At 56.2% G+C, this 24,100-nt stretch overlaps 1 protein-coding gene across 1 annotated transcript; it reads right to left on the reverse strand.

Annotated features, from left to right (window-relative positions):
* Positions 1–1,350: 1,350 nt before the first annotated feature.
* LOC144266039 (uncharacterized) lies at positions 1,351–23,194 on the reverse strand. Its single transcript, XM_077819177.1, has 12 exons — positions 23,063–23,194; positions 22,591–22,661; positions 22,283–22,409; positions 9,790–9,903; positions 7,732–9,395; positions 4,811–4,979; positions 4,504–4,586; positions 3,975–4,101; positions 3,491–3,607; positions 2,922–2,984; positions 2,170–2,759; positions 1,351–2,085 (listed from the first exon to the last, which is right to left on the reverse strand). Exons 1-12 carry the CDS (start codon positions 23,190–23,192, stop codon positions 1,351–1,353), a joined length of 3,990 nt encoding a protein of 1,329 aa, XP_077675303.1. The 5' UTR covers positions 23,193–23,194.
* Positions 23,195–24,100: the final 906 nt, after the last annotated feature.

The following is a 24,100-nucleotide window of genomic DNA, read 5'->3' on the forward strand; positions in this document are numbered from 1 at the left end:
TAACAGTAGAATACCAAGAGAGGAAAAATCACTTTTGTAGTGGTAGTGAGAGTGGCCTATTTCAAACAGTTGACAAGAAGGTGTGAGTAACAGTAGGGGGAAATTAGTTTTTATAAAGATTGTGTGTTTTTCTAAAAGCTCTGCTCTAGGAATTATTTTGAAGAAGCTCTCTGGCCTGTGTTACACGGGAGGTCAGACTAGATGATCACAGTGGTCCTTTCTGGCCTTGGCATCAATGAATCAATAAATAAATGAGTTGTACCAGGCCCTGCACAGACACACAGTGAGAGACAGTTCCTGCCCCAAAGAGCTCATCATCTGAATTCTGATTATCCCCATTTTACACTTTGAGAACAGAGCCTCAGAGAAATTAATAAGCTGAACTAAAGCCCATGGGAGTCTTCCCACTGACTTCAATGGGCTTTGGATCAGTCTGCAAACCCCTGACCTTGGCTCCAGGAGAGGGGAAGGAGCAGAGAAGGATGGCTAGATCTGGTGAGATCCTGGAGAGTGAAGAGACGGGGCCCCCATGGGATGGGCACAGACGTTAGGGGACAGGCTGAGCCTGTGGGGGTTAATGATCCTTGCTGGGAGAGGAGTATGGGAGGGGGACGTGCCCCCAGAAAGAACGGGATTTCTGATAGAAATGACTTAAAACGCCTCCTCCTCTTCCCCATGATGCCCAAATCCAGCCTCTCACCCTGCCCACCTGCATCAATAAAATTCAATAAAGATGAGTGAGAACCAATAAAGATGACCAAAAATGATTAGTATCATTCTGGGGTGGATTAACAGGAGTGTCTTACGTAAGACACAGGAGGTAATTGTCCTGGTCTATTCGGCGCTGGTGAGGCCTTAGCTGGAGAACTGTGTCAAATCCCGGGCACCACAGAAAGATGTGAATAAATTATAGAGTCCAGAGAACAGCAACAAAAATGATATAAGGTTTAGGAAACCTGACCTAGCAGAACTCTTAAAAAGCTGGGCACGTTTAGTCTAGAGCAAAGAAGGCTGTGGGGGGACCTGAGAACAGCCGTTAAATATGTCAAGGGTTGTTATCAAGAGGATGAAGATCAATTGTTCTCCCTGTCCACTGAAGGAAGGACACAAAGCAACGGCCTTTATCCGCAGCAAGGGAGATTTAGGTTAGATATTAGGGAAAACTTTCTAATTTTAAGGGTAGTTAACCTCTGCAATAGGCTCCCGAGAGAGACTGTGGAACCCCCGTCATTGGAGGTTTTTAAGAAAAAGGTGGGACAAACACCTGCCAGGGATAAGGTTACTTGGCCCTGTCTCAGCACAGGGGGCTGAAATTGATGACCCCTTGAGGTCTCTTCGAGTCCTACATTTCTATGATTCTATCACTACGGCTTCTCTTTCAGCCTGGCTGGGTGCACTGTGTCCCCAGGGGCAGCCCTGCTGCCCCTCCTCCACATCCCCTGGCCGGATGAAGGGATCCCTGTACAGGCGGCTGGCAGTGGGCACGTCTGACAGGCCCCTCTCCTTGGCATGAGTCCTCTGGTGCTGGGCCAGAGCCGAGCCCTGAGAGAATCCCCTCCCACAGTGGGGGCAGACATAGGGCCGCTCCCCAGTGTGGATCCGAACGTGCTGCGTCAACGCCGAGCTCTGCTTGAAGCTCTTGCTGCACTGGGTGCAGCGGTAGGGCCGCTCGCCCGTGTGGGTGCGCTGGTGCCTCTTAAGGGCCGAGCGGTCCCCAAAGCCCTTCCCACAGTCCCCACAGCAGTGGGGGGTCTCGCCGGTGTGGGTCCGCTGGTGCTGGATCAGCGCCGAGCTCTGGCTGAAGCTCTTCCCGCACTGGGCGCAGCGGAAGGGCCGCTCCCCGGTGTGCAGCCGCCGGTGGGTGGTCAGCGCCGATCTCTGGCTGAAGCTCTTCCCGCACTGGGGACAGGGGTAGGGTCTTTCGCCCCGGTGGGTGCGCTGATGTTGCAGCAGGGATGAGCGCTGGGTGAACCCTTTGCCACACTCCCCGCAGGCGTTGGGCCGCTCGCCGGTGTGGGTGCGCCGGTGCCCATTGAGGATGGAGCGCCGCATGAACCCCTTTCCGCACTGGGGGCAGACGTGGGGCTTCTCCCCGGTGTGCAGCCGCCGGTGCTCCGTCAGCGACGAGCCGCGCCGGAAGCTCTTCCCGCACTCGGGGCACTTGTGGGCCCGCTCCCCGGTGTGCGCCACCAGATGCGCCACCAGGGCGGCGATCTCCCCGAAGCGCCGGCCGCACGCCGTGCACTTGTAGGGCAGCTCCCCCGTGTGGCCGCTCTGGTGCCGCAGCAGGTTGGTGCGGGTGCTGTAGGCCGCCCCGCAGTGGGCGCAGACGTGGGGCTTTAACCCGGCGTGGACGTGGGCGTGGCGGGTCAGGTGCTCCTTGTGGCGGAAGCTCTTCCCGCACTCGGCGCAGGGGTAAGGCCTGGCACCGGTGTGGATGCGCTGGTGGCGGAGGAGGTTGGAGCGGATGGCAAAGCTCCTCCCGCAGTCGGGGCACTGGTAGGGCCTCTCGCCCGTGTGGGTGCGCTGGTGTTTGATGAACTCCGAGCTCTTCCCAAAGCTTTTCCCACAATCCCCGCAGATGATGGGCCCCTCTCTTGGCCGCGGGTGACCACTGGCCTTGGGTCTTTCCTGCTGAGACAGCTTCCCCTTCTGCCATCCCACGCCACCGGATGCCTCTCCCCACTCTGGGCTCTGGGACTTCCTGTGCAGCTCCACCCCTGCAGACCCTTCCTGCTGGGGGTTTTCCCTCCTGGCACCTGCTGGGAGAGAGAAAGAATCCAGCCAGGGTCTGACCATGTGCTTCCATATCTCCGCTGGGATCAGAAACAGGCTCATCTCACGGGAACCCCTCATTCAAGAAGCTGGACATTACCACAGCTTGGCAGAACCACGACGGTGACATGGATCTAATGGCTCACATAGCAAGTAGAGAGAGAGCATCCAGTAGTTCGCCTCAGCATTGATCAGTAGGGGGCGCTGTGCTGCAGGGAGTGGGGGAAGGAAAGGGGCTCAATAAGGGGCATTCTCTTCATGTAGTCAGTGCTGACCCCAATGCAGTGAAGAGAACGGGCCAAATCCCCAGCCAGTATATACTGGCTGTAATTCCACTGGAGTCAGTGGGTCCAGATTCTCAGCTGGTATAAATTAGCATCACTGCATACACACCAATGCAGTAACACTCGTTTACACCAGCTGAGGATCTGGCCCTGCCTTGTTAGGGTCTAACATGTCTAGAGATACCAACTAGACCCTGTTCACCCATCCTTTGTCTCCCCTTCGCCCATCCTTTGTCGTTCAAGAGGGTAATCTCCTTGGGGCAGGCACCATGTCTATCTTTGTGTTTGTGCAGCACCTGGCTCAGTGGGGCTCAGATCCTGAACAGGGCCTGTGGGCGTTGCCATAGTAACTGAGACAGATCTGGGCGGGCGTTCCCAGCTTTTCCCTTCTCTCCCGGACAGTCTCCAAGCCGGTGTCGCTCATTCCCCACCTGTGCCGGCGTCTCTCATGATCTCCCTTTCCTGGGAGCCCGGGAGATCCAGCACCCTCGGCTCTTCCCCTCGCTCCATCCAGGAGATCGCAGCTGGGTCAGGGATGGGGACTCCTGCTGGCGGGGAAGGAAACAGGCGAGACGGCACATGGTGAAATCTCATCCAAGGGCTCAGTACAGAGAACATGCCCTGGTTTTAACCCCGGCCCCGCTCTCTGTTGGGTACAGCGCAGGATCCAAGCAGGGGGGGAATGTTCACAGGGACCCTTTGGAACAATGAGACGCCTGGGGGCAGACGGGCTGTACCCCGTAGGGGAGTCAGGCGTTCCCACGCACAGGTGAGCTGGATGCAGGCAGACAACAAAAATAAAACCCAGATCTAACCCCACATAGATAACTTATCTGATGGGCCGAAACCACCTTGGCCACCTCTGAACCACCCTGCCCACCACCTCCTGATCCTCAAAGGGCAGCAGCTCCTCACCCAGCGAGATCAGAGCCTGGTAATTCTCCTGCATGACGTCCCTGTAGAGCTGCCTCTGGCCTTCGTCCAGGAGCCCCCACTCTTCCTGGGAGAAAAACACGGCCACCTCCTCGAATGACACTGGCACCTGGAACCACAAGAGACCCAACAGTCCCATCTGACAGCAGCGGGAAGCAGGGATGAGGAAGGAGTGTCAGGGAGGGAGGGAGGGAGGGAGGAAGAGGGAGAGGGAGAGTGGGGCAGAAAGGGGATGGGATGATATTCACAAGGGAAAAAATTCTCCCTACTCCCAAAATAGGACTGAATCCCTCCCTTGCTGTAGCCAATGGGCTTGTGCAACAGATTACAGTACCTCAGGATCCAGCACCCTACTGCTTTTCAAAATAAAGTCGCAGACAGAGCGGGATTGGTGCCCAGAGGGCTTTTGAATGAGCCCTCCAAGCCTCAGAGAGGAACCAGTTCATGTCCCGTAGGAAAGACGCTGAGCTCCATCCTTCGACAGCGAGGATGGGCTGACCACGCAGCTCACCTGGAAGCCGACCATGGGGGTTGATGACACGGACTCCTGCTCATCATCGCTCTCCTCCTCAGATATCTGGGGCAGAAGCTGATCTGGGAAGGGCCGGGGAGGGGAATGTAAAGAATGTATTATGTGGGGGTCCCAAGGCGGGTATCTCCCCCTTCAAGACAAACCCTTCTGCTCCCACGTGCTGGGGTCGTGCTGAGCCCCTGGCACCCACTCACCCCTTGCAGGGCAGCCCCCTTGGCACAGGTCTTAGCCCTCCAGTGCACCCTCAGCTGCTCTCCCACCCCATCCCGACCACCCTGCTCAGTACCCCTTTCCCGTCGCTCTTGGGGCTCCTGGGACGGCACGCTCCAGGATCCTGAAAGTTCCTCCTGGGATACACACTTCAGTTGCAACAGCTGGAGGCTCGGGGAATCCATCTTGTCTGAGACCACTTCCTGCCCAGCTTCATTGAACTGCAACCAGGACTCGAGCAGAGCCTGGGAGAAAGAGATAACAGGGGAGCATTACATGGAGGGGCACATGCATCCTAGCCACAAAGGGCAAGCACAGCTGAGAGCTCAGGCCTCACCATGGTGCAACCCTCAAGGCTTCTGGGGTTTCCAGGCTAAGAGCTCTGGCTTGGAGCTGCCATGGGCCCTGCAAACTCCCCCACCTCTGCTCCTCAATCCTGGCTGCTTCTTTCCAGCCTCCAGGCAGCGATTTCCTGCCTCTGCTGCTGTTTCTCTCCCTCCCCTGGAGCCACCTATGGCTGCTGCTCTCTGTGTTTCCCCAGCACCTGGTGCCCCCAGCTAACTGCCCAGCCAGCTGGGGTGATTCCCCTGGGCCCTGGCCTGAGGATGCTGCAGGGATGCACAAGAGTGACTCTGAGTCCAGGATGCAGGGGGCTGGACAGGAAGGTCCCAGTGCTATTACAGTCCCCGCTTCTCCACAGGCAGGTTTGGGAGATTGTTGGTTTTAACCCATTAACTTCCCAGATCGGAAAACACTGTTTTTCTGATGAGTGAGCCCATCCCTGCTCGCTCTGTGCACCACAGACCAGGCCCTCCAAGGTATTTAGGCTCCTAACTTCCAGTGATTTGGGGCACTGGTTGTAAGGGGGAGATTTTAACGGACGTTAGGAGGCTAAATATCTTTGAGGATCTGGGATATAGGCTCTCCCAGGGAAGCCTGCAACTCCACTGGGAATTGCCCTTCGCCACCCCTCCCTGCACAGTGGTGCTAGAACAGTTTTTGGAGTGGGGAGCGCTAAGCTGCACCCCTCTAACCTCTGTCCGTGCCCCTTACCGCCCCCTAGAGCTGGGGCCAGGAGCAGGGCCTTGGCTCTGGGACTGGGGGACGTGGACGGGGTAAGACGGCGGAGGCTGGAGCCACAGCTCGGGCCAAGTGTGGAGTCCTGGCCATGAGGCCAGTCGCCGGAACCTCGCATGCGGGGCTGGTGGCCAGCGGCCTGTGGCCAGCGGCCAGGACCCTGGGGCCAGCAGTGAAGCCCTCTGGCACAGGGCCAGCACCCCACGTGCAGGGCTGGCAGCGAAGCCCCCGGGCAGCAGCGGAGCCTGTAGCTGGAACCTCAGGGGGCAGAGGGGTGCAGGGCCAGCAGCAGGGACCCTGGATGGCAGGGGCGCAGGGTGGGGATGCAAAACCTAGGGGTGCTGCAGCGCTCCCCGCAAGCCTACGTCCCACGCCTATGTCCTTCTATGGTCACACTGATGGATGCATGGGCTTCTTTGGGGGAATACGATTCTGCTTTCCATTGTTGGCCCACTAATGACCCCTGTCAGGTTAAACAGTGCGGGGTGCTCTCCCCTCTCAGCCAGTGCTGACCCCAATGTTGTACAGGGAGTGCTGGGCTGAGATGGTGCCTGGTTCGGTACCGATCACACATCTCTTCCGAAGGGCTGGGGCTTGAACTCTGGTGTCCCGGCTCAATCCACTCCTGGATGTTCCTAGTCACTTCCTCACCCCCTCCCCATCCCACACAGCGTCACGGGGTACAGGAGTCTCTTCCCTTTCCCGCCTCACAGTTTGTGCAATAATTTGAGGTGAAAGATCAGCTATGGAGCCCAGCCATTGCAAAGCCCACCCCAATTCCCCTCAGCAGACTCTGGGGAGGACCTCAGGCCTGACGGGTCTGTGGCAGTTGCAAATAGTGGGAGGTTCAAACACTGGGGCCCGTGGCGTTAGAAATGGAGGGAAAAGGGCCTGGTGGGTGGGGAGGTGGCTGTGGCTGTTGGAAATGGCGGGAAATTGGCCTGGCGGGTGGGGGGGTGGCTGTTGGAAATTACAGGAAATGTGTATGCTGGGGCCAGGAAGGCTCCATGACAGCTGAAGGAAGCTCTATGCCAAGATCAGTAATCGGAAATCTCCAAGATCAGTAATCTCCTGCAGCTGTGGAGAAAGAGTCTCAGACATCACAGCGAAGAGAATCTATGTACTTTATAGGCAGGCGTACCGTGCCCTCCACAGATCTATTACGAAGATAATCCTTGTAGCCTCTCCAAGGCCATTCGTGACTCGGAGTACCGTGGAGGATGGCATTTTTATTTTCTTCCCCCCAACACCCTGTCTCCCCTGCCAGCACGTTGGCAATCGCCCCCCTCCATCTCCACAGTCAAATCTGCGCTCTGGTAACTGCTTTTTCGGTGTGTGTTTGTACAGCGCCGAGCACAGTGGGGTCCTGGTCCATGAGTGGGGTTCCTAGGGGCTACCACACTATAGAGAAGAGTTCATCTTCACTAAGATACTGTTTATTGACCGGGGAGAAATAAGAAAAAGAAAACCACCAGCAAAAACTCCTGATGAAAAGCATTTTTTCACTCTCATCTAGGCATGGGTGGCACAGAGCCAGGGGTCTCCATTACCAAGGCTAAAAATGCTACAGCTCTACCATTAGGGGCCATGCTGGGCCTGGGAGGGGTTAATGATCCCTGCCAAGTGGGGAAGGGGGAAAACTACCCCAACTTTGGGCACTTTGTCAGCCACCTCCACCGAAGAGATGCCCGGGACCCCTGAGAAGCAGAACATAACTGCCCTTTACATTTTTCCTTCATAAAGTTTGTGTTTCATTTTTTATTCCGACCTCCCGGGCTCTGACCCCTCCATCTTGTCCCTGGCTGTCTGGGTAGGCGGGTGGCTCAGTGTCCCTGGAAAAAGCCCCACCACGTTTAATTCCTGTTGCACCAGCCAATGCCCAAACCCTAGATCCAGCCCCTCCCAAAAGTCTTCCCTTCACTCAGGCTCCTCTTTAATCTGCAGGGAGGGTGCCGGCTCCTCTTTAATTTCCCGTGGCAGTTCTGGCTGCTCCTGTTTAACCTGATAGGGCTGATCTTGAATATGCTGAGGCGGCTCCGGTTCCTCCTTCACCTGCAGGGGTGTCCCTGGCTCCTCCTTCACCCGTGGAGTCATCTCACAATCCCACGTCCCCGGCGGGAGCACCACCACCACCTCCTCGGGCTCGCTACCACCCTCCCCCGGCTGAATGAAGGGGTCCTTGTAGAACCGCGTCCCCACGGCCTCGTGGGAGCCGCCGCTCTCCTTGGCGTGAGTCCGCTGGTGCTTGGCGAGAGCCGACCGCTGGCTGAAGCTCTTGCCGCAATGGGTGCAGGAGAAGGGCTTCTCCTGCGTATGGATCCTGGTGTGCTGGACCAGCGTGGAGCTCTGCTTGAAGCCCTTCCCACACTGGCTGCAGCGGAAGGGCCGTTCGCCGGTGTGGGTCCGGTGGTGCCGCTTGAGGGCCGACATGCCGCTGAAGTTCCGCCCGCACTGGGCGCAGCCATAGGGCGACTCCCCCGTGTGGGTGCGGCGGTGCTGGGTCAGGGCCGAGCTCTGGCTGAAGCCTTTGCCGCACTGGCCACACTTGTAGGGCCGCTCGCCGGTGTGCAGCCGCCGGTGCGTGGTCAGCACCGAGCGCTGGCTGAAGCTGCGCCCACACTCCTCGCAGCGATAGGGCGTCTCGCCGGTGTGGATCCGGCGGTGCTGCACCAGAGCGGAGCTAGCGATGAAGCTCTTGGGGCAGTCGGGGCACTGGTGAGGCTTCTCTCCGGTGTGGGACCGCTGGTGCTGCAGCAGCGAGTGCCGCTTGGTGAAGCTCTTCCCGCAGACGTCGCAGACGTTGGGCCGCTCCCCTGAGTGGCCCCGCACGTGGTCGTTGAAGGTGGCACGGCGCATGAAGCTCTCCCCGCACTGGGGGCAGACGTGGGGCTTCTCCCCGGTGTGCAGCCGCCGGTGCTCCGTCAGCGACGAGCCGCGCCGGAAGCTCTTCCCGCACTCGGGGCACTTGTGGGCCCGCTCCCCGGTGTGCGCCACCAGATGCGCCACCAGGGCGGCGATCTCCCCGAAGCGCCGGCCGCACTCCGTGCACTTGTAGGGCAGCTCCCCCGTGTGGCCGCTCTGGTGCCGCAGCAGGTTGGTGCGGGTGCTGTAGGCCGCCCCGCAGTGAGCGCAGACGTAGGGCTTTAACCCGGCGTGGACACGGCCGTGGCGGGTCAGGTGGCCTTTCTGCCGGAAGCTCTTCCCGCACTCGGCGCACTGGAAGGGCCTGGCGCCGGTGTGGATGTGCTGGTGTTTGCTGAGGGTGGAGTGGAAGGCGAAGCTCCTCCCGCAGTCAGGGCAGCTGTAAGGTTTCTCTCCTGTGTGGACCCGCTGGTGCTTGAAGAGGTCATAGTTCTTCACAAAGCTCTTCCCGCAGTCGCCACAGATGACACGGCCCACCCGCCTGTGCCGTGCCTGGTGTGCGGATTTAGCCTGGGCCTTCCCCTGTCCCAGCCCCACACCACCCTGGCTCTCGACGGCCTCTCCCCGCTTGAGGCTCTGAGATGTCCCATGTGGCTTTGCTCCCACGGGCCCTTCCTGCTGGTGATTCTCCTCCTCGTTCTCACTTGCCGTCCCGGCACCTGCTGGGAGAGAGAGAGAGAGAGAGAGAATCCAGCTGGGGCTTGTTCCCGGCGCTGAGTAGAGAGGGGGCAGCAAAGGGGTTTGTCACTGAGCAGAAAACCTGATGGGCAGGAAGCGAATCCCCCAAACCCTTCCCTGAGGGCAGGGGAGCAGAGGTTCTGCCCCAACAGCCCAGCTGAGTCCTCAGAGAAAGGCTGGGGAAGGTGAGGGCTCCTACCGGAGTTAGGCAGGGCAGATGGGATCCAGGCGTGACACCTGCCATGAGGACAGAGTTCCTGTTGGGACAATACAGAGCAAGTGAAGACAGAACTGGGGGGCCTCCTGTGGCTTTGCTGGGATCCTAGCTTTTCCCTTCACTCCCGGACGGTCTCCGAGCCAGTGTCGCTCATTCCTCACCTGTGTGGTCACCTCTGGGGATCTCCTCTTCCTCGGAGCCCTGGAGATCCGGGACCCTCGGCTCTTCCCCTCGCTCCACCCGGGAGGTCATGGCCAGGTCAAGGATGGGGAATCCTGCTGACAGGGAAGGAAACAGGCAAGATGGCCCCTGGTGAAATCTCCCATGGGGGCTTGATACAGGGAACGCTCCCAGATTTTAACCTTGACCATGTTCTCTGCTGGGAGAAAGACAGTATCCCAGAGGGGGAAAGTTCATGGGGGCCCATTGGGGCAGTAAGATGCCAGTGGGGAGAGATGGGCTGCTCCCCTATAGGGGAGTCAAGGATGCAAACACAAAGAGGCTGGGGGGGCTCATGCAAATGGAAACTATTAAGCCATTTTAAAACTTGCTAACTGACTCGAGTCTCTTCCAAGAATGCAGATGACCCCAGCAGTTGCCCTGGGCATTTCAGTGGGCACATGCTTCTCCCAGCTCCTAATCCTCAAGGAGAAGCAACTCCTCACCCAGCGAAATCAGTGTCTCATAATGCTCATGGAAGACGCCCCGTAGAGCTGCCTCTGCCCTTCATCCAGGTCACCCCACTCTTCCTTGAAGAAGCACACGACCACCTCCTTGAAAGTCACTGGCACCTGGAACCACAAGGGACCCCCATCACAACCCACTGCACCAATTCCCTTCCCTCCACAAAATCAGTGCATGAGCCACAAGGTGCACCACAGAAAGCTCGTGGCGAAACCCCAAGAGAGCAAGGAAGCAGCGAGAGGTTTCCTTGGTGTCGGTTTTGGAAGAGAGAGATTACTAAGAAGTGGGCTGGGGCAGGAAAGAAAGAGAAGGGATATGCTCCTACAACAGAATCAAAAGATCCATATATTGAAGCCAAAAGGGACTGTTCTGACCATCTCGTCCAACTCCCTGGATAACTCAGGTGAGAGGATTTCACTCAGCAATTCCTGTATCCAGCCCAATAACTTGTGGTTGAACTAGAGCATAAGTTTTAGAAGGAGAGGTCCCATCTGGATTTCAAGACTCCCTCCTTTGAGAAGCTGGTTAATCACACTCCCTGTTTAAAATGTGTGCCTTATTTCCAGGATGAAGTAATCTAGCTTCCACTTCAAGCCCTTGGATCTTGCTCCTACTTTGCCTACTAGGTTAACGGAGTCCTCTGCCCTCAAGAATCTCCTCCCTACAAAGGTGGTTATAGACTGTGATCAAGTTACCTTTTCACCTTCTCTTCAGTGAGCTAAATCAATCTTGTTAGAGAGCCAGGGCTGCTCTGTGGGAACATGGTGGATTACCCTTTCCAACATGTGGAAGTTAGAGTGAAACCTGAGAGGAAGTGGTGGGAGACTCCGGTGCACCCTGTATCTCTCTAAATCCTCTGGTCCTTGCTAACTGGCTCCTGGTACCAAACCTGCCCTCTCTAAGCGAGGAAGATAAAAAAATAGACAACTCCAGCTACACCTTCTGGACCCTTCCCAGTTAGGGAGATCATGTTGGCTGGCAAAGGGAGAGATTTTGAAGAGCTGACCCCAACCAAAGTACCTCCCCTCTACGGCCTTCTGGGCTTCACACTCAGATTGGCTACGGCTTCCAAACAGTCTCCTGTCTGCGAGTGGCCAAGACGGAGGCTGCCCCCCTGTAGACCCGGCCGGCCGGGATGATTCATGCTGTAGCAATCTCCAGAGGCTGAGATTGCTGCAACTCTTCACTTGTAGCCTCGAGTTGTGATCTCACAAGCGCTTCGGCTGGCCTGGAACGGAGAAGCTGATAGCCACCTGACTACAGCTCTGCTCCTCCACAATGCCTCGCTGCTTCTCAGCCTCCATTTTGGTCCACATGTCATAAAATGGCTAAACTCTCCTCCTGCCTCATGATCCTCTGAGGGCACAAAGCATTGTGGGAATTGGGCGAAACACGTCTGTCTGTCCACCCCTGAATTCTGTCTCCTCCAGGATACCCCTCTCTCCATGAGATGGTCTCTCTCGCCTTTCACTCCACTACCTCTGCTCCTCTGAACCAACTGCGCCACCCCACATCCTCCCCACAACTTCACACCGAGGCCCGTGGAGAAGCCAGCACGTTCCCTGGCAGGTGGAGGGAGCTGGGATTCCTGCCTCTGACTTGTGCTGTGCTGCTGAGCAGAGAGGCCTCATCTCCACGCAAGATGCTGTGATGGCCACCATCTCAGCCAACACACCAGGGACCTGCAGAACTAAGAGCACACGCTGCTGCAGCTTGAGCTGAAGAACCAAGGCTCTGCAAAGGGGGCTGGAACCGACTCCTATCCTCTGTGGGTCAGGCACTGAGGGGAGATCTGTGGCATACAATCACCAATGGGCAACAACTGCTTCTCGGTGGGGTGGGAGAGGGGAATCAGTGGCCCCTGCGCCCATGAGAAGGGTCTGCCAAGTCGCCACCATCCCCTGGGGGTGGGAAACCCTGCGGATAGGGCATAAAGGGGATAGATGGGGGAGAAATGAAGGAGAAGGGAGGGGAGACTTTGGTAGGCCAGATAACCCAGGTGGCTCGGCAGAAGCTCACCTAGAAGCCAGGCATAAGAAGCCAGGCCAGGGGCTCCTGCCCTCCATCACTCCCCTCCTCATGCGGACCGGACAGCCGGTGCTAATCTGGAAGGGAAACAGGGTCAGGGACCAGACCCACTCTGGCCCAGGTACCTTAGGGATCAAACCCCTCTGCTAGAGCCCAGGGCCGCTCTCACGAGGAGCAGGCCTTGCTGGAAACACAATCAGCCACATTAGCAGCCCCCAAGCTCCAGCCACTTGGGGAGCAGCTCCCCCTCCTCGTTCTGGAGCTCCTCTGTTGAGGAGGCGCATCCCCACCCTGGGACAACCTGAACTGGGTCTGGGAAACAGTCTAGTCACTGTACAGCTGGCAGCTCCCCCACAGCTCTGCTGGTGCCCCTTCATCCTGACCCACAGGCCCTGCTATCCCAGCCCTGGGCTCTGTGCTGCCCCACAGCCCTGCCGGTACCCCTCAATCCCAACCCACAGCCCTGTTCTCATTTGCTCTTCTTGGCTGCTTGCACCCATTGCCTGCCCCTCTCGCTGGGACTCCCCGCCCCACTCACCGCTCCGGCCAGGGCGATTCCCTCCGGGGCCCTGGGGCTGCAGACGGGGATTCAGCCCCTTTGCACACAGGTTGCAGGGAGTGACTCCGAAGCGAGCCCGGGTGATGGGGGCTGGCCCAGGAAGGTCCGTGGGTTATTGCGTCCCCATTTCAGATCACTTCCTGCGCCTCTCTCTCCGGCTTGGGAACTCAGTGGCCTTAACCCTGCATTTCCCCCCCCACACACCCCCGTGTTGTCAGCCGCGAAAGGGAATCGCCCCAAAATTCACAATCACGAGATTAGCCTGAAAACCCCTGTGACCCGGGTGAAAAAGCAGGAGTGGTTTAAAAATCACGTCAGCTGGGTTGACTCGCATGAGACTGATTCAAAAGTAAAGTTTGCGCGTCATGAGCATTTTTTGGGGGGGGCCCCAGGGGGGGCCCCACCCCTCACCCCCAGTCTGGGAAGGGACACTGCAGGATCACAGCGCCGACGTTAAATGCACACGCGGCGCTCTGGGGTTGCCTGCCGGCTGCTGGCAGAGGAATCCGCTTAGCCACTGCTGACCCCGGCTGGCGTGGGGGGCTCAGCAGGGGGCGCTCTCCCCTCGCAGTCAGGGCTGGCCCCCATGCCCCAAAGGAGCATTTCCTGCTGAGACAAACACCCTTGCCCCGCCCCCTGCCCCGCCCCTTGTCTGAGGCCCCGCCCCCCCACTCATTCCATCCCCTCTGGGGGTGCTCACTCTCCCCACCCTCACTAGCTCATTTTCACCCGACTGGCTCAGGGGGTTGGGGTGCAGGAGGGGGCTGGGCTGCGGGCTCCGGCTGGAGGTGCAGACTTGGAGGGGGTTGGGGATGAGGGGTTTGGGGTGTAGGAGAAGGCTCTGGGCTGGCGCTGAGGGGTTCGGAGTGTGGGAGGGGGCTCTGGGCTGAGGCAGGGGGTTGGGGTGTCCGGCTGGGGGTGCAGAGTCGGGGGGGGGCTGGGGATGAGGGGTTTGGGGTGTAGGAGGGTGCTCCAGGCTGGGACCGAGGGATTCGGAGAGCAGGTTGGGGATCAGGGCTGGGGCATGGGAGGGGGTCAGGGGTGCAGGCTCCGGCAGCGCTTACCTCAAGCAGCTCCCGGAAGCAGCGGCATGTCCCCCCTCCAGCTCCTACGCGGAGACATGGGCAGGCGGCTCTGCGCACTGCCCCGTCCGCAGGCACTGCCCCTGCAGCTCCCATTGGCCGTGGTTCCAATTGGCAGCTTCTGGCAAACAGAGTCGAGGGCTGGGGTGGGCAAACTCCGGCTTCTACACGTAGGGGCAGCCAGGGGTTCCGCATGTTGACCCCACCCCAAGTGCCGCCTCCGCAGCTCCCATTGGCCGGGAACCACGGCCAATGGGAGCTGCAGGGGTGGCATTTGAGGCAGGGGCAGCATGCAGAGCCACTTAGGAGCCAGAGGGGGGACATGCCACTGTTTCTGGGAGCTGCTTGAGGTAAGCACAGCCTGGAGCCTGCACCCCTGACCCCCTCCCGCACCCCAACCTTGATCCTCCTCCTAGGGTGACCACGTCCTGATTTTATAGGGACAGTCCTGATATATGGGGCTTTGTCTTTTAGAGGCACCTATTACCCCACACCCCGGTCCTGATTTTTCGCATTTGCTGTCTGGTCACCCTACCCCCTCCCACTCTCTGAACTCCTCGGTCCCAGTCCAGAGCAGTCTCCTGCATCCCCAACCCCTCATCCCCAGCCCTACCCCAGAGCCAGCACCCCCAGCTGGAGCCCCTACCCTCCCCACACATCCCAACCCACTGCCCCAGCCCAGAGCCCCCTCCTGCACCCTGAACTCCTCATTTCTGGCCCCACCCCAGAGCCTGCACCCCCAGCTGGAGCCCTCACCCCCTCCCGCACCCCAACCCCCAATTTCATGAGCATTCATGGCCCACCATACAATTTCCATACCCAGATGTGGCCCTCGAGCTAAAAAGTTTGCCCACCCTGGTCTAGGGACACTTCAGAGCATGGTTTTACATCCGTGCCCATCCTGGCTAATAGCCATTGATGGAGCAATCCTCCATGAACTTATCCAGTTCTTTTTTGAAACCAGTTATACTTTTGGACTTCACAACATCCTCTGGCAATGAGTTCCACAGGTTGACTGTGCATTGTGTGAAGAAATAGTTCCTTTTGTTTGTTTTAAACCTGCTGCCTATTAATTTCATTGGGTGATCCCTAGTTCTTGTGTTATGTGAAGGAGTAAATAACATTTCCTTATTTACTTTCTCCACACCTATAATGGTTTTATAGGCCTGTATCATATCCCCCCCTTAGTCATCTCTTTTCCAAGCTGAAAAGTCCCAATCTTTTCAATCTCTCCCCCTAAGGAAGCTGTTCAATATCCTTCATCATTTTTTGTTGCCCTTTTCTGTACCTTTCCCAATTCCAATATATGTTTTTGAGTTGGGGCGACCAGATCTGCACGCAGTATTCAAGGTGTGCGTGTACCATGGATTTATATAGAGGAAATATATCTTGTTCTCTATCCCTTTGCTAATGGTTCCTAACATTGTTAGCTTTTTTGACTGCTGCTGCACATTGAGTGGATGTTTTCAGAGAACTATCCACAGTGACTTCAAGATTTCTTTCTTGAGTGGTAACAGTTAATTTAGACCCCATCATTTCATATGTATAGTTGGAATTATGTTTCCCAATATCCACTACTTTGCATGTATCAACATTGAATTTCATCTGCTGCTTGGTTGTCCAACCAATCCCCCAGGTTTGTGAGATCCCTTTGTAACTCTTCGCAGTCTGGTTTGACTTAAATATCTAAACTTTGGTCTTAATAAAAAGACCAAAGCTAAACCTAAAAAACATTCCTGCCCCTTCCACAGCGGCTGGTAGCAGCAGCTGGCAGACCTCGTCCAAGAGGAGGAGACAATCCAGGATACCCATATGGAGTGGCTTTCCGTGGCAGTTGGAAATGGCGGGAGGACAGAATGTTGGTTCCATGGCAGTTGAAGGAGACATTTGCTGTGCCAGTGTGACCCCCTTTCCTTGATGGGCTGTTGTGGAGGAGATCCTTAGTTATTGCTAAATTAGAACCAGTTAGACTTGTTGTAGGAACCCAGTGTTACTAGACAGGTACCAGATCAGCCCACAGTAGGGCGAGTGGGCTCCGGATTAGGCCAGATGCCACGGCTGTCTTGGGAAGGTCAGATGGGCTTCTCCTGGGCATGCTCAAAGTCAGCAGGGAAAGAGCCATACCAGGCATCCATGTTGACAGGACTTCACATGCCTCCTTTAGGGTGGTAGCAGCTGCCCCTAGAAATACAAGCGGGGTGTGACAGAAAGGCCAGACACACTAGAGAGAGCAGCTCTAGCTATGGGGCCACCTGGCCTTGCACTTTGTAGACCCTGAGCAAGGACTTGAATGGAGATGCTCAGGAACTGACAGGGGGAATATGTCCACTAGCCAAGCATGTGCCATCTGTCCCCGGGACATAGAGCTGCATGGAGAATAACCTACTACTGCTACCTGCTAAATAAGTCAATCTTTTAATTCATAGGGACAGAGGCCTATACCGTCTTTAGTGGCTAAAGATCCCAGCTTCGGCCTGCCTACCCATGCTATGGGGTGGGCACACAAGAGTAGTGATCAGAAAGGAGGAGGAGAAAATCCAAAAGGAGATCCTACACAGAGCAGGACAGGAAATCGTTTTCTGTCCCATTAAAATTTTCAAATTTTTGGAAATTTTTCCCATCCTGAATTGGGATGCAAATTAAAATTTTGACATCTTTAGTGAGCTGAAAATCTGGAAAAAAAAAAAAAAAAAAAGAAAAAGCAGGTTCAGATTTCATTATTATAATTTCATGATATTTCACTTTAATTTTGACCTTTTTTTTGTCATTTCCCCCCTATAATTAGCTTACGTTTCCAAACGAAAAGCTGCGTTGAAATGGAAAAATTAAAATTTTAATTTAAAAAACGTCAAAATAAGTCATTTGAACAATTTGAAACCTGTTGGGTTGGGGTTTTTTCCAGTCAAGAAATTTGTCAAGAATTTCCCACAAATACTTTTCGTTTTGGCAAATCGGCATTTTCGATGGAAACATTTTATCAACATATTTCTAACCACCTCTAGTCCTCTACAGATAACAGTAAGCTAGATCTGACAAACAGGGGGAGTAGATTTAATTTATATAACGTTAATAGTTCTCAAAAAGAAAAGGAGGACTTGTGGCACCTTAGAGACTAACCAATAGTTCTATTGCATTCATCACCAACACGTGTGTTAGACACACACTGAAGAGCCATGGTGTTTTAAACCTAGGACCACGTAAAACTTACATACAGAGCATTTATTTTACACAGATATAGAACATTTCAGCCATAGCTCTCAAACTTCTGCATGGAGGAAGGGAGGTCTTATCACCCTCGGTTTACAGATGAGGAAAGTGAGGTACTGGTAGAAGTGACTTTTAAAGTTTAACACAGCATGTCATAGCCAGAATGCCTATAAGTCCTGACTCCCTGTCCTCCTGCTCTAACCAACGAGACTATGCTCCCTTGCGAGAGCTGGGGATAGAACCCAGGAGTCCTGATCTCTCCAGTGCCTTCCAGACTTAACATATTCCACCCTTTTTGTCTCTGTAACAAGGTAGGAAATTCACATCTCTCAAGCCAGAGAGTCAGTAACCACTCCTCTCCAGATCCGTCAAATCCTGAGCCAAGCTCCAAGTGACCCAGATCAGGGGTGGCCAACCTGAGCCTGAGGAGCCAGAATTTACCAATGTACATTGCCAAAGAGCCAGAGTAATATGTCAGCAGCCCTGCCATCAGGTCCCCGCCTCTTGCCCGCCAGCAGTCCCACTGATCAGCGCCTCCCACTCCCTCACCGTGCCTCCTGCCCACCACAATCAGCTGTTTCACAGCGTGCAGGAGGCTCTGGAGGGGAAGAGGGAGGAGCGAGGGCAAGCTTCCCCTCTAGATACAGACAATGCAAAGCCAAGCTGGGGATGTGAATCATGAACGCCCTAAGATTAGGGATCAGGATGGATTTGTAATTTATTATTTATATTACTAATGCAAAGGGTCATCACTAAGATCAGGGCCCCCAGTGTACCCGGGCTGCACAGACCCCATCCGAGATCATGGCCCCAGTGGTATTAGGTGCTGCACAGACCCCAACTGAGATTGAGTCCCCCAATGTGCCAGGCGCTGCACAGTCCCCCACTGATATCAGGCCCCCATCGTGTCAGGCACTGCACAAACCTGATTGAGATCACAGCCCTATTGTGCCAGGCACTGCACAGACCCCAACTGAGATCAGGTCCCCATCATGCCAGGCACTGCATAGGCCTGACTGAGATCAGGACCCCCATAGTGCCAGGTGCTGCACAGACACAGTGAGAGACAGTCCCTGCCCCCAGAAGCTCACCATTTAAATAAGACAAGGAATAGGAGGGGAGACAATGGCAAAATGACTTGCTGAAGGTCACATAGCAAGTTGGTGGCAGAGCCAGGAATCAGTGTGTGAGACGGTTAATGATTCCTGCTGAGCAAGGGGCAGAGCAGGGGGAACTTAACCCCATTCTGGAGCAGTTTGCACCTTGAGGGCTGCACTAATTCCTGGAGGTGTTTGTTGTGAAGCAAAACAATCAGCCTCACTTTTTCCTCCATCAACTGCTTTGTGGCTTATTCACATAACACAGCTGCTAATGTCAGTCAGACCATCCAGGATTGCACCAGTGACTTCAAAATATAAAAGTATAAGCTGTTAAAGCAAAGACCAAACCCTCTTTAACCAGGGCTATAACAGACTCATATCCTTTGTGGATCAGGGACAGAGGGGGAGCTATGACACATCACCAGTGGGTTACGCTACTGCCTCCCAACTAACGGGTCTGGTCAATTAACTTAAGCCAAAGGGGACTGAGGGTGGAGCTCGATGGAAAATGTTTCTGAGGGTTTTCTCCTCTCCCCTTCCCCCCTCCCCCAAAGTTTTTGATGAGAAAAGGAGGAAAAATCACTTGCCTAAATTTTTCAAGGAAAATTTTGTTTTTTCCAGCAAAAATTGGAAAATTTCAGACAAAACAAAAAGTGTAAATTTGGAAATGCTTCATGGGAGTTGTAGTTTTGGTGCCTCATGCTCCCATTCTCTTCCATAGGCTGGCAGTGGCCTACCTGGTTGGACTACATCTCCCATGATGTACTCTGGTCTCCCCCAGGAGATGGGGGGTAGTGCATCATGGGAGATGTAGTCCAGAGTACAACCAAACCACAACTCTCAGGAAGCATTAGGGCACATACACAAATTGAAACATTTCAGTTTCCGACTTAAATTTTTCTATTTTCGGGCATCTGTTTCTTTAACAAAAAAATTCAACATTTTCCATGGAATGCAAACACTTTTCATGGAAAAACTTCATTTAATCAAAAATCCAATATTTCATCAAAATAAAGTTTAAATGAAATTTTTTCAGCCATTATAATTATGCCTGGCTCTTATCTAGTGATTTCCATTAGAAGATCTGAAAGAACTTTACAGTATCATTGTCCCCATTTTGCAGATGGGGAAACTGAGGCATAGAGGTGGCCGTGACTTGCCTAAGACCACCCAGCAAGCCAGAGACTGAGCCAGGAAGAGAACCCAAAAGTCCTAATGTAGTGCTCTGTCCACTAGACCAGTGCTTCTCAACCTTCCCAGACTACTGGACCCCTTTCTGGCTTGTCTTGCGTACTGCCAAGTTTCACCTCCACTTAAAAACGACTTGCTTACAAAATCAGACATAAAAATACAAATATGTCACAGCACACTAGTACTGAAAAACTGCTCACTTTCTCATTCTGTATGAAATTTTAGTTTTACTGACTTCGCTAGTGCTTTTTATGTAGCCTGCTGTAAAACTAGGCAAATAACTAGATGAGCTGATGTATCCCCTGGATGACATCTGCGTACCCCCAAGGATACGTTTACCCCTGGTTGAGAACCACTGCACTAGACCACACTGCCTCACAGCCCGGCTCCAGATTTTGGATCAAGAGATCACAGGTTCAGTCCCTGTATTCGTTATAGCTGCTCTCTTCTCACTCCCCAGACCAACAACCCAAGCGCAGATCCCATCACCCACTCTCCTCTTTCACAGGCTCAGTATACCACATCCCACCAGCCTCCCCCTCGAGGTCCTGTGCCTGGACGAAGGGGTCCTTGTAGACCCGTGTCCCCACAGGTCCGTTGGTGGGGTCTCCATGGTTCAGGTGCTCAGTCTGGTGCTGGGTCAGGGCAGCACTGTGCCTGAAACCCCTGCCGCATTCAGCGCAGAAACAGGGCCCCTCCTGAGCATGGACGCGCCGGTGCCGGCTCAGGGCCGAGCTAAGCTTGAAGCTTTTCCCGCAGCGGGTGCAGGGGAAGGGCCGCTCGCCGGTGTGGACCCGCTGGTGGCGATCCAAGCTGGAGCGGATGGCGAAGCACCTCCCGCAATCAGGGCACTGGTAGGGCCTCTCACCCGTGTGCGTGCGCTGGTGTTTGATTAACTCCGAGTTCTTTGTGAAGCTTTTCCCACAATCCCCGCAGCTGATGGGCCCTGCCCGCCTGCGCCCTGGCTCCTTCTCTGCCCGCTGTCGTCCTGTTCTGCTGCCATCTCCCCTCTCAGGGCTCTGGGACGTCCCATTCGGCTCCGCTCCCGCAGGCCCTTCCTGCTGGAAATTCTCCTTCTCTATCCCGGCACCTGCTGGGAGGGAGAGAGAATCCAGGCGGGAATCATAATTTTACCAAGGTCCAAAATGCATAGCTTCATAGATTCCAAGGCTAGAAGAGATCATCTATCTCCTCCTATCGAGCACAGGCTAGAGAACATCCCCGAATTACTTCCTCTTTGAAGTAGCACAGATCTTTTAGAAAAACATCCAAACTTGGTTTTAAAATTGACCAGGATGGGGGGAATGACTGGTTGGCTTAGGGGATCTTGGCCTCTCCCCATGCCAGTCTCTCAAGCACTGCTAGCTGGCATTGGGGTCCTGTCCCCCAACTCTAGGAACAAACCTGTTCTGTAACATCAGCCACCCGTTCTACTGAGGGAACAACCAGCTGAGTGAGGGCTGGCCCCAGTGCCACACTAGGGGGCGCTGAGCTGCAGGGAGCAGGATTGGGGGCTCAGTAGGGGGCGCCCTCACCTCACAGTCAGTGCTGGCCCAATGCAGCGACAGGGGGCACCGTGTTGCCAGGAGCAAAGTGGGGGCTCAGTGAGGGGCTCTCTCCCCTCACAATCTGTACTGACCCCAATGTGTCCCACCTGGCTGCTTAGAGATTCAAGTTATCTCTGTGGTGTATAGGAACTGCATAGTATTCCTTTAAATAGCATGCGAGCCCTCTAGTGGTGTTCGCTGTGTTTTAGAAGCCACTAGAGGTGTAATATGCCCCTAGCTAGGCTTTACCGTCTGTGTGTAATTAGTCCTGGTGGTTACACCAGGGCAGCTGGGCCTGAATTGGTTCTTCAGATTATTGCTGTTGTGCAAAGAGCAAAAGACATGACAGACTCTTCTAAATCCTGGGGGCTGGGAGCTGCTGTTCAGAACTGGGGGGCCGCTCACAGTGGCTTTGCTGGGATCCAGGAGTGACGCCTGCCGTGAGGACAGGTGCCTGCTGGGGACAATACTAAGCGAGACCAAACAGAACTGGGGGGCTCCTAGTGGCTTTGCTGGGATCCCAGCTTTTCCCTTTACTCCCGGATGCTCTACGAGCCAGAGTAACTCATTCCTCACCTATGTGGGCGCCTATTGGGATCTCCCTTTCCTGGGAGCCCTGGAGATCCAGGACCCTCGGTTCTTCCCCTCGCTCCATCCAGGAGATCACGGCCAGGTCAGGGACGGGGAATCCTGCTCGGGGGAAGGAAACAGGCGAGATGACGCTTCGTGAAGTCTCCCTGGAGGGCTCAGTGCAAAGAAGGCGCCCTCGTTTTAATCCCGACCCTGTTTTCTGCTGGGGTGTGGGGGGATATGTTCACAGGGACCCTTGGGGCAGGGTGATGCCTGGGGGAAATGGGCTGTGCCCCCCATAAGGGAGTCAGGGATCTCAACACACAGTGAGAGGCCCAAATGGCTCAGGGAGTCGCTGGGCCGTTCCTAGCCCGGCAGAGAGAGCAGAACCCCTGCTGGACACGGAGCTGCCTTGGGAGGGGGATACAGGGATTCAGTGCCTGTGTGAACTGGAGCAAGGACATGCAGCCACCTGTGCCCTGGAGAGCCCTGGGGGAGGGGATCAAACTACCCCATGTGAATCCCCTTCCATGAGGGGCTGTGGGGGTGACAGTCTCTCCTGTGGGGTTGGGGGCAGGGGCCAATCCCCCAGAAATCTACAGGGCCAGGGAAGAGCCCTGAGCCGAAGCTATCCGGGGCTCCCCGCTACATCAGCTCCTGATCCCCAAGGGGCAACGGCGCCTCACCCAGTGAGATGAGAGTCTGGTAGTTCTCCCGCATGACGTCCCTGTAGAGCTGCCTCTGCCCTTCGTCCAGGAGGCCCCACTCCTCCCGGGAGAAATACACGGCCACCTCCTCGAACCCCACCGGCGCCTGGAACCAGAAGGGACCCCGCTCAGCACCTGCCGCTCCAGCCACGGCCCCCAGCGCTGGATCGGAGGGCGGGCAGCGAGGGGCACAGCTGGGAGAGCCCAAAGGGGGAGTCTGTGGAGCAGGATCCAGGGGGAAGGTGCAGTGCTCACTGTCCGATAGCACATCCCGCTGCGCATCTCACCTGGTAGCCAGCCGCAGCGACCACCAGCTCCTGTGCCAGGCCGCTCCCTTCCTCGCCCAGGGCAGGCCGATCTGTGGGGAGGACAGGGAGGTCAGAGGCCAGGGCACAGCCCCAGGGGGACGTGTGCATGGCCCCCTATGGAGCAAACCGCTCTGCTGGAGACCCGTGGCTGGCACAACATCCAGGGGGCCCTGCTGGGGTCATGCTCATCCTGGGGCACATGGGCGGCTGCTGGGATCGCCAGCCCCCTTGGCACAGCTCCCAGCCCCACGGAGCCATCTCTCTGCTGCTCCCCCATGATCTGGGGCACGTGAACCCTGCGGGCAGCCCCGGGGGCACGAGACACAAACACTCGCCGAGTCTGTTCCAGCCGCACACACGGAGCCCAGCTCTGCAGCTCCAGCGACTCCCGATTTCAGCCCTGCCGGACCCGGTTCGCGCCCCGCCGCCCCTGCGCCCAGCCCCGCCCTACCCACGTCCTGCCGCCCGCGGGGCTCCGGCAGCGGCTGGTCCGGGGAGCCCCGGGGGAGCCGCCGGCCTCCGCCCCCCGGCTGGGAACCGGGGCAGGGACCGGGCTCCAGCTGAGAGCGCGGGGCATCCATCGGGCCTGAGATCCTGTCCCGTCTGCTGGCGTCACGTCCCCACGTGTGTCACCCGGAGCCAATCCGCTTAGACCAGGGAAATGAATGGGCCTTGCCCGTGCCCCTCACTCCCGACCTGCAGCCCCTGCTATGCCCTCCCTGGGCCTCCCCCTCCCTCGTCAATCGCAACCCGCCGCCCCTGGGCTTGCCCCATCTCTCCCCATAATCACAGCCCTGTGCTACCGCTTGCTGTGCTGCAGGGGGCGCTCTCCCCTGTAAGGCAGTGCTGCCCCCAATGCGGTGGTAGGGAATGTAGTGCTGGGGGGGGCTTATCAGGGGGCACTCTCCCCCCCACAGTCCGTGCTGGCCCCAGCGTGGTGCTAGGGGGTGCTGTGCTGTAGGGGGCAGGATGGGGGCTCAGTAGGGGGCCCTCTCCCCTGTGGGTCAGTAGTTTAAGTCGATGCCCCAGCACTCTAGCGGGGTTGCAATCTAGACACTCAGTAGTGAGCTCCTGGGATTCAGCTGGCATCTAACCCCAAGGCCACGCCCCTTGCGTCCATTTACCCATGTTGCGTGACTTATCCCAAGAGTCTGGACCTGGACCCTCGGGCCAAACCCCAACTCTGGTGAACACCCCTTGCTGGCCTCCCCCACAAGGTTTTCCTTGCTCACGGATGCCCCTCCTCTTCCTGTTCCAAATTCCCTCCCCAGTTCAAGGAGAAAAGGCCCAATGGATAGTAAAATGGCTGCTGCCAAGGACCCCTCCCCCTGGGTGGCAGCAGCCAGAGCGCAGGCATCGGAGACAGGGCTTTGCAGTGAGCTTGGCAGTGCCAACCTGGCTGCAGCAGCAGGATGGGGGTGGCAGGGATGAAGGGTTCCGTGGTGGTTGAAAATGGCACTCAGGGTGGAATGCTGGGGGCCTGAGGATT

Source organism: Eretmochelys imbricata, chromosome 6 (genome assembly GCF_965152235.1).
Source record: "Eretmochelys imbricata isolate rEreImb1 chromosome 6, rEreImb1.hap1, whole genome shotgun sequence".
Lineage (NCBI taxonomy): Eukaryota > Metazoa > Chordata > Testudines > Cheloniidae > Eretmochelys > Eretmochelys imbricata.

Bases quoted from the DNA above. Each gene is read 5' to 3' on its own strand.
- LOC144266039 (XM_077819177.1), bottom strand. From the start codon at position 23,192: ATGGATGCCCCGCGCTCTCAGCTGGAGCCCGGTCCCTGCCCCGGTTCC. The intron at 9,396-9,789 runs GTGAGGAATGAG...TCTCTCTCCCAG, and splicing joins CCCCAGAGGTGACCACACAG to CAGGTGCCGGGACGGCAAGT. The intron at 3,608-3,974 runs GTGAGGAGCTGC...CTTCCCCGCCAG, and splicing joins CCAGGCTCTGATCTCGCTGG to CAGGAGTCCCCATCCCTGAC.